The sequence below is a fragment of the Vanellus vanellus genome (genome assembly GCF_965231255.1).
Source record: "Vanellus vanellus genome assembly, chromosome: Z".
Lineage (NCBI taxonomy): Eukaryota > Metazoa > Chordata > Aves > Charadriiformes > Charadriidae > Vanellus > Vanellus vanellus.
In genome coordinates this window covers 24195033-24205182 of record NC_138908.1, presented here as the reverse complement: position 1 = coordinate 24205182, position 10150 = coordinate 24195033, and the positions used below count along the sequence as shown (strand labels likewise).

Below are 10150 nucleotides of genomic sequence, written 5' to 3'. Positions count from 1 at the left end.
AAGACTCCAGTGTCTGAACTTGTGAAAATATGTACTTTATAGCTGGCTATGGTGTGTGGGTTTCAAGGGCTCAGAGATTTTGAGCTTGCCAGGCGCAGGGATGAGGAGGAGTGAGACGTGAGCACTTGACCCAAGCTGGCCGGCAAGATTATTTCATAACATACAAGATTATTTTCATACCATGAACATGAATGACATAAATTGGTCCAAACCTTTATTCTTCCGATGGGATGTCTGCTTCCTCCCTGGGCCCCAGCTTAAGGTCATCACTAGGAAACTTCCAAGCCTGGTACGGCCCTCGGACTATTACCCATTATTACTCTTCCGTGTGTGTGGTGGTGAAGCTGCAACATGTCCTCCAATGGCGATCAAAAGAGACTTCAGGGCCTTGGGACGGTTGGTAAGGGGATGTGGGGCACAGGTTATTTTTTCCTCTTTCCTTCCAGTTACAGGCAGCGACATTGGAAGAAACATACAGACAGGCCCAGTCTATTAATAGGTGGCTCCATGGCTGGTGTGACCAACAGAATTTTGTTTTTTTTGATAAGGGGATGGCCTACACAGCACCAGGCTTGCCGGCATCAGATGGGATTCACTTGTCTCAAAGGGGGAAGAAGGTCTTTGCTCACCAGCTATCAGGGCTCCCTGACAGCGCTTAAAACGAGGCTTGAGGGGAGAGGGGGACAATATCAGGCTTGCCCGTGACAAGCTGTGAGATGACACGCCAAGGTTAGAGGGACAGGGTGCTAGCGAGGGCCCACAGGCTGTTGCTCTGAGATGTGCTGGCTACGCTGCAGGACACCTGAAGTCTTCCAGCGATGAGGCAAGAAGGAAACACCAGTGAAATACCTCCAAGGAATGAAAGGGTGATATCACCTAAGAAGGTGATATTTGAAAAGTCATGGCAGTCAGGGGAAGTCCCCAGTGACTGGAAGAAGGGAAATGTGGCACCCATTTTTGAAAAAGGGGGAAAGGGGGAGCCTGGGAAGTCCCCAGCTGTCAGCCTCACCTCTGTGCCTGGGAAGATCCTGGAACGGACTCTCCTTGAAGCTATGCTAAGGCCCGTGGAGGACAGGGAGGTGATTTGAGACAGCCGGCATGGCTTCACCCTGTGCTTTTCCCACATCAGACAGACTCAAAAGGAGGCAGACACGACAGTTTTTCTCCTAAAATCACCGACTGAGAGGGTAGGACTGAATCCCCGTGGGTGGATTTACTCTTAGTCGCATACAAAGTATTTTCAGTGACTTTCTGGCACACCGTGAAAGTACAGTGGAAAGAGAAAAACCAAAGGCAAAAAAAATACCGGTAGACCGTATAACACACAAAAAGATCATTTAATTTCTACTCATGGCTTTCAGCAGGAAGTGAAACTCTAATCAAGTATTTCCAAAGCATCTTAGCCAAACTGGGAATCCCTCCCACAACAGATTCAGTGAGTTCAGCTGAGCCTAAATGGAACCCAGCAGCCGCACCGTGCTGGGAAAGGTCTTGCGCATGCCCATGCACTTCTCCTCATCAATGAAGAGTGTGTTGGCTTTGACGGCCAGGTCATGCTGCAAGACCGACTTGGTATGAACCAGCATTTGCAGGGTGTCCTCGGTGTCTCTCAGGCGCTGCTGGAGGCTCTGGACCGTCTCGTTGATTTTGTGGACCTCGTTGACAAGGCTGGAAAACAGCAAGAAACCCTGGTTAACAGTGCCATCGTGGGGGTGGTTTCTAGCGTGGCATTGCTGAAGGGCCCCTTGGTCACAGGATTTCCCCCTTCAGCGTGCTCAGACTAACTCAGACCCCCCGTTTCTGGCAGACGCATGGGAAAGCTGAGGGCAGAGCTCCTCCAGACCTCAGCGGGGAGGCATGGTTAAGTCTGCTCAAAGGCTTTGGCAACGCGCAGCCGCCTCTCCCAGAGCAGCTCGGGCCAGCAAGAAGAGGGATGAGCAGGTGTGGTTTCCTGTTCCTGCTTGGTTTGGGGGGTTTGTTGGCTCCCCCTCCTGGATTTCCCTGTGCAGGCATCCTCCCCATGCCCACAGATGCACACAAAGAAAACAGGACATCTGGGAGAGGCTAAAAGTGAATGTGAAACAAGGGGAGGATGGAAAAAAACCTTGTTGTACGAGATGCTGCAAAGGCTGTGGGGCTGGGTTTCAATTGCTCTGAAAAGGCTTCAGCTGGAGTCTTGCCCAACGGGCTCCCAGGAGGGGTGAACTTTGGGGTGCCTCAGAGGGGGTGCTGCTGGGCGCTCAGGCCAGCCTACTCCTCCACAGCTCCTCGGCATGCAATCCCAAACAGACCACTGTGTCCTTGAAAGGATTTCCAGTGTCCTCGGAGAAGGTGAGGACAGCCCTTTCTGCTTCTCCATAGGGGGCACCCTTCCTTGCAGTTCCCCAAAAGGAAGGGCCTAAGGGATCTCAGCAGGATCCTGTTGGAGAGTAAAGGGCTCGTCCTTCAAAACTGAGCACATCCAACTGCCGGGAAGCAGGCTGGAGAGAAGATGGGGCTTACCCAAGCGGGAAGAATCCATCCCCTCATGGGGTGCCATCAGGCTATACCCGGACATGGTGTACAGCCTCCTTTGTGGGCGCAGAGCTCTCCCAGCACCCAAAGGCTGCAATACCTGCTCATTGCTTTTGATTATAGCAGTGCACTTATGGAAGGACTGTTGAAAAAAAAGCCCATGCTTAATTTTTCATGCAGTGCTACTCCCGGGTGCTACCCTCGGGTGCTACCAGCCGTAACTCCTCAAGGAGCCCACCAGACCCACACTCCTGCCTTACCGGAGCTGGGCAGTGTCCCGGCACAGCTCCACGTTTGGTCTGCGTGTGCGCTCGTCCAGCCGGCTCTGAGCCACTTTTAAGGGAGGCCCTTGGTCCCTAATGGCCTTTTGGATGGCTTCTATGGTCTTCTCCACCTGGAAGATTTCCTGCAGCGTCTGGCGTAAAAAAGAAACCCATGCACAAATTAAAAAGTATCTTCTCAAGTGACTACATAATTACCCTTTCCTCCTGTCCATCTGCAGAACAAAACAAGTTCAATAAGCAGACCCTCGGCTCAGACCCCTGTCATTCTGCTACACATCAAGGCGCAGAGCCAAGAGTAATTTTTCTTCAGGGAAAATCCTCTCTTGGCTCTTGCTGTCACATCAGAGGAGGTTTTGGAGCACTGATGGACCTATTGAATTCCCAGCTTCCCAAAATTACCGCTTGCTGGAACTAATCATCCATCAACAGTAACTCAGAGAGGGAAGGTTCTTCATGGATCCTCACTGAAAGACGTGGCATCAGCTCGCAGTGCTGCAAGCCCCGTCTTCCCTCAGTTACTCAATACAGTGTCGGGCACATCTCAGGAAGCTTTCTATGAGACCCACAGCTCTGAGGCAGGTGTCCATCACTGATTTCCACTGAATCTGCTTGGCAAAGCAAACACACGCATGCCCATGCAGCAGCCCCAGAGCACGGAGAGTGAAAGCACGTCCTTGGAGGAGAAGCAAGCCTGCAACCCCCCCAGCAGGCAGCCCAGCAGAGGCCCAGCAAGGCCGTTCTGGAGGGCAGCCAGCGCTTCTGAAGGAACTACCAGGAGATGCAACCAGCATTGGCATTTTCTGCTGGCAATCCCTGTGCTCCCAGGCTGCCAGTGAGGATGCCCTAGCAAAAACAGATCCCTTGAGATGAAATTACGGTGCCAACTCCTAAGGGTCCCACCTCAGGGGTGTCACTAGGAAGTGACAGTGACACACCGAAAGGGAGGGGTTCCGACTACCTTGGCCAGGTGGGTCCGGATCTTGCTCTTGGCATCGGCTGTCTCGCTGATGCGTTTGGTGAAGGCGATGTTCACCCTGTTGAACTGGCTCCACATCTCGTTTGCCGCCACCACCAGCAGGTTCTCGATGTTGTCCCGCAGCTTGGAGGAGGCCGCCCGTTCGCTCTGTGAGCGGAGGATGTTGTCGTCTGTGATCTTGGCCCAAGAGTCCGGCACCGAGATCCTTCAGGAGGTGAGGGGGAAGAAGAGGCCCCGGTAAGCCCGTAGTGCTGAAGCTGGACGTGGGCAGGCATGAAGCCTGCCTGGGAGCAGCACTGATTAAATATATCTGAAATCTCCGTCTTTAATTTGAGCATAGGTTGTGGTTTAACTCTGGCCAGCAGCTAGGACCACACAGCCACTCTCAATGGAGGGGAAAGAGAAAGACCAGGACTCACGGGTGGAGATAGAGACAGTTTAATAGAACAACAACAGATAATAGGAATGAGAAGAAGAGTACGAGTAAGGGTAAGTATAAAGGTAAGGTTAACAATAACAATAACAGTAAGAATAACAATAAGCAGAGAGAAACGGTCCCACTCAGGCAGCTGTCTCCAGGCGGGATGGACGTGCCTTGACAGTGGGCTGGGGACAAGCAGCTCCCTGCCAGGGAGAGGCACCGTGCATCCCGGGCACAGCTTGCTGCTGGCGTGCTGCCCAGCGTGCACTCACGTGGCATCGACCCGCTCCACCGCTGGGTAGTAGCTGATGCCGTGGGAGGTGCTCCTCAGGTGGTGACACTTGTCATCGATGCGGTGGGCCGCCTGCTTGTGGGCCAGGTCCCTCTCCAGCTCGTGCTGGGCCACCCTGTTGGACCTTCAACATGCAAACAACAGCCATCGCTGGGGATGTTCAGGTGGAAGGGCTTCCTCCCCGCTCCAGTTCCCCGCAGCTCCCTCCCACGCAGCTCTGTCATCCCATGAGCATCACTGCCCACTTCCCGGGGAGCCCGCCTGGCTTTTCCATCTGCAGGGTGTGGGGAGAGGTCGGGGTCTGCTGGGGGTCCACATCACAACTGCAAATGCACATCAGCCCTACGGCATGACATAAGGAGCTCCTCCTTACGCGAGCTGGGCTTTGGCTTCATCCAGGTACCGCTGCATCTTCTCCTGGCACGACCTGATGACATTGACTTCCTGGGTAAAGGACACATGGCCCCATCATCAGTGTCTGTACTCAGTTGTCCTGATGCCACTCGTCCCCTCAGACCTCCCCAACCAAGCACACAGCAAGAACTTGCCTGCTTGTCTTTCTGCCCAGAGTAAACAGGCAGGGAGTTGAGAAAGTGCCCCCAAACTGCGTGCATGTCTTTAGTGCACTACTCCCTGAAGAGGGACACAGAACCCCCACACGCTACACAAACACGCAGCTGCTCTTCAGCTATTCCATCCTCTGTACGGCCAAGTCATACCCACACGGCGTGGGCATGCTGCTGCCTGGGGGAACCCCATCCCCTGGCCCAGCAGGTTTTGGGGGGGTTGAAGAGCTGAGCACCTCCCCAGCGGTAAGGAGCCAGGTAGGGAAGAAGGCTGCAAAGCCTCTGTAGGGCAGTTTAGGTAAAACTGGCTTTAACACATGATCTGGGTGGCCCAACTTACCGTGAAGAGCTCTTTCTCCACATCATCATGGACGAGGTCAATGCCCATCCTCTTCTCCCGCTGAAGCAAGCACTGCTGAGCGACCTGTTGGGGACATGCCATCACTGTTGGGTGCAGGGGCAGGATTCTCTATAGAGAGAGTCCCCATCTCAAGAAATGGAAGAAAAGAAATTCTAGGCGGGCACAGAGGGGACACCAGGGGAACAAAGTGCCCAGGGCGGCTGCTTCAGCTGACAACAAGAAACCGAACTGCACCGTATGCATCAAATCAACATGAGGAAGCACGCGTGTCCCAGCTGCAACCAGAGCCGTGGCACAGGCACCTGTGTCAGCCTTGATGCTGACCTCCCCAGGGTGTTGTAGGAAGACATGGGCTTCTGTATCCCAGTCCAGGAATTTGGATGTTCCGCCTACACAAATATTTGGTTAAGCAAATAGAATTGTGATGAGCTCATAACGGGCTGATAGGGGATGCAGCAGATGGGAAGACATTGCAAACTTAACTTATGGTCTCTTCATAAAAACTCTCTAGGTCTTGCGGAGCTGCAGTGGAACTTAGACATTTGAATGGCTGCAGTTGTTCCAGCAGTAGGCTACAGCTTGCAGCCCACTGGACAGAGTGCTTACCTGGAGAGGGGCCTCCTTCTCAGCCAAGGCTCTTTCTAGTCTCTTCTTCATGTCTGTGAGCGTGTTGGTCTCCCCGATCATCTCATCCAGCTCACGGCAGAGCTCCCCTTTCCAAAACTCAATAGCATTCACACGTCCTCCCAGGCTTTTGGTGCTTTCTTCTTGTGTTTTCTTTGTCTGCTGGTATTTATCCCCAATCATGCGGGTGGTATCAACTCTCAGAGCCTCCGCATTGTGCTGGGAAGTCTCTGACTCTTTGTACTTGGTCAGGTTGGACCTGTACCAGTCGTCAGGGGTGTAGCGGGTGAAGAGGGTTGTTCTGTTGGAAATATAAGGGAGCTTCTCGCTGGTGGTCATCCCCTGGGAAGTTTTGGAAAAGGGAGCCAAAGTTGGTTTGATGGCATCTCTTTTAGAGTAGGTGCTGGGCATCCAGGGGAGGCTGGAGCTCTGAGGCAACGGGTAGTACGGGAAACGGTCCTTATAGCTGGAAGCCATGGTGTTGATGGCAGGCAGAACCTTGGCACGTCTTGCCGTTAAGCGAGAGCCGACAGCCTCCATTCCTGACCACTGCTCTTCAAGTACTTGTCCTGCACAGAGGAGGAGATAGAAGACAACTTCCCTCAGTCAGCTCCTGCACTTGCCTTCCTTCTTACAGCAACACATGCAGCTTCTAACACAAACAGCAACGCACACAGCACCCACAGGTCACCTGTACAGGCCTAAAACTCTTGAAAGCAAATGCCTTCTCACAGCACCCCAAGCATTTGTATCTGGAAAGGGATTTGAATTTGTTGTTAGTATCTAGCCTCAAGTATTGAAATGCGGAGAAAAGCAAAGCGTGGCTGCTCAGGAGAATGACAGATATTAGGCCTTCATTCTCCTCAAATCTGTCAATCCCGTGAAAGTGTAGCTGGTGATTGTCTTGTGTTCATTGGCTTCTTTTGGTTGGCGTATGTGCTGATCTTCTAGTACTCCAGATGTCCTTTTCTCTTTCAAAGTGCCCTTTCCAGCCCCGATAGCTGCGCCCCTTTGGACCAACCCAGTGTGATTGGTGGGTCAGGGACTCAATCCTCACCCCCCACCTTCACTTGCATTAATGCTTTGCAGATCTATATCCAAATTTGACCCCCTCCAGCTATTTCAGTCTCAAGAGAACAGCCCTCTCTTGACTTGCAAAGGAAGAAAAATGCCTATGCCTCACCTGATGTAAAATCGATGCACTTGGAAAGGAGAAATCCCAGACAGTCTTTTCAGAAGGGTGTGTAAACAGCAGCCTTGCAGGAGCCCTAGGAGGAATGGCCACACGTGAAGATTTTGCTACCGAGAACTGCATACGGCATTGTGGGTGCTACTGCTCTTTTCAGATTCAGGGTATCAGTCAGTTGTTGTCAGAAACATCATGCAGAGGGCCAGCAAATGTCCCTAACACACCGCATCTGAGGCCAAACCCTCATGAGGCGACTCAGGAGGTACCCCATCCCCTCCCCACAGCTCCCAGCCTGGCTCAGAGCCCAGTGAAAGGTGAGGACACTGGTGTGCTGCAACAAGATGCCTGGGTGGGAGTGGGGTTTGACTCAAAGCATGTGCTCAATCCCATCTGTTACAGCGTGAAAGCCACTTGAGTCCTTCAAAAATGGGAAGTTTGCATAAAAAAACCTTTCCCATAATGGTATATACTCACCCGAAACCTCCAGAGGCTTGGGAGTGTCCGGGAGGGCGGCTACTCCCTGCTGTGCTGTGGGGTTCGGTGGCAGCACTGCCAGACACTGCAGCGTCCCCAGTGCCCTGTGTGACACAGAACCAGGGCAGGGTTGCCAGGGGCGCAGGGCGCTCAGGGACCGGGTTCTGCCCGGGCAGCTCCCTGCAGCCGCTATGGCAACCTGATGCAGCCCTTTGGTGCCCGGTGCTCTTGATGGGCAACCCGGGGCCACCCGTGGGCAGCTCAGTGCAGACTCTGGGCAACCAGACTGCCTTTGCTGGGACAATTGATCCCGTCCCTGGACAGCTCCCGCTGCCATCCATGGGCAACCCAGTACAGCCTTTGGGCGTCTGCTCCGGCCAATCAAGGGGACTTGTCTCCAACTTTTGATAACACCCATCAGGCCAACTGTCAGCACCCCTGTGCCCCATTGTCCCCAGAGGAAACATTTTCATTTCCTTCATGTTACCACTTGAGGTTAACTGTGAGCTATGTGTATGGCTCATCAAATACTCAGGCTGATACAGCTGTCTTCTCATTGCCGCCTTTGGTTTCCTCCTGTTTTCCCACCTATTGCAGCTGCACACTGAGACCGGACCAAATGTTTTACAGCTTCTCAGGGGTGCACTGACACCCTGCCCCACCGCTCCTGCTTTCTGTGCACACATACACACGGAGCCGGCCTCCATGAGAAAGCAATGCCTCTGCTGCCAAAGTTCTGAGATAGAGAAGAACTCCAACTGTTTTCTGTATACAAAGGTTAGCACACTTTGATTTCACTTTAAATACATGTCTTGCTCTAGTCAGGATAAAATCGACTTCATGGCACAGGGAAACCAGTCAAATTCACAAGCTACGGGACTGTCGTGGTTTAGGCCAAAATCCACTACTGGGGACCTGTGGCACCCCAGATGGCACCGACAGATGCTCCCCTCTACCCCTCTTCAAAGAGAGAGGCAGAGGAGGAAAAAGAGACTTATGAGTTTAGAAGGAACTAAAGTACTTTAATGAAGTATTAATAATAAAAGAAAAGAAAAAATGAAAAATATATACAAAACCGTATCAAGCTCCCGAGATGACAATGACGTCACCGGCTGGCACTGGGGCAGTCCCAGGCTGGACGCAGTGACGGACGGGAACTGGATTCTGGATCTGGATTCAGGATCGGGATCACAGGCAGACAAACAGAGTCCTCCTCAGACGTCAGCCATTGAAGGAAGAGACCTGCCCCTTTGATCCCTCAGCTTTTATACTGAGCATGAGGCAGATGGGATGGAATACCCTGTTGGTGAGTTTTGGGTCACCTGTCCCGTCAGCTCCTCTCTGCAGGTGGGACTACACTATGCTTTTCCACTTCTGACCCTCCAACGGGGCAAATAACAAAGTTGGTTGGCCTTGGGGGTTATAGCAATAAGTATAAACAGGAGCCTCTCTGCATACCATGTCTGGGCATCAGCTACAAACAATTGGTCTTATCACTCTGAGAGTGAACATTGTCTGCACAATATGCAGTTAATTTCAGTAGTTAGAAGAGGCCCAGCTAAGAAGTGAAGTTACTGAACAAAATTGTTTCTGTTTTACCTCAAACCAGGACAGTGACTCTCCAGCACAAAGTTCTCAACTACACCCAGTAGTAAGTGGTCCCCAAATCCCTCGTGCTCTGGGGACCACACCAAAGTCAGTAGACTACTCGCATGCTCTCCCTTTATGCAAGTAATTAAACTCCTTCCTTAATTTTGACTACAGCTCCAACAGCAGCAAATTCACTAAAATTACAAAACTACCACTCCCAGTTGTGCTAAGGCATGTCCAGTTTTGATAGACATGGGAGGAGACAGTTTGTCCCAAAGCCTCGACCATTTTAGCTCACCAAAAAAGAAACCATGGGTGCAAACGTGCGGCAGATACTAAGCAGGGGCGCCAATTTTCTGCACATCGGCCCAGGTCTGCCTAGTTATCGAAACTACTTAGTTCAAGTAGTACTTCTCTAAGTATCTCCCTGAGAATCTAACTACTTAGACACCTAAGCACAAAATTGACTGCCAAAAGCTGTCCATCTTTCTGTTGCAGCGCTACGTTCTTGCTGTCCGTTACTACAGGATTACACTGGCTCATAAGCTGCCCTTCTGAAAATACCCCGATCCAGATCTTTTATAGCATCCGTCATGAGTCTACACGTACCCATAACATTGCCAAGTCGCCGTTTTCATGCCACTTTTGAATATTGCTCTCTCTCCTGTAAACACTCTACCTGCCTCTCATGGTTTGGGCCAAAACGGCCACAAGGCAAGTGACAGATGCTCCCCGCTCCCTCTCTTCAGTAAAAAAAAAAAGAGAGGCAGGAGAGAGAGAGAGAGAGACATACGAGTTTAGAAGGAACTAAACTGCTTTAATGAAATATTAATAGAAAAGTAAAAAGGAAATAATGAAA

General features: G+C 51.8%; 1 protein-coding gene across 1 annotated transcript; it reads right to left on the bottom strand.

Moving 5' to 3' along the window:
- Positions 1-1451: 1451 nt before the first annotated feature.
- On the bottom strand, positions 1452-6578 carry LOC309683152 (tektin-3-like; the record flags this gene model as incomplete). The annotated part of the gene is made up of 7 exons (XM_082497353.1): positions 1452-1668; positions 2775-2929; positions 3757-3979; positions 4468-4611; positions 4861-4931; positions 5394-5477; positions 6021-6578. The coding sequence occupies 7 exons, from the start codon at positions 6576-6578 to the stop codon at positions 1452-1454; spliced, it is 1452 nt and encodes a 483-aa protein (XP_082353479.1).
- Positions 6579-10150: the final 3572 nt, after the last annotated feature.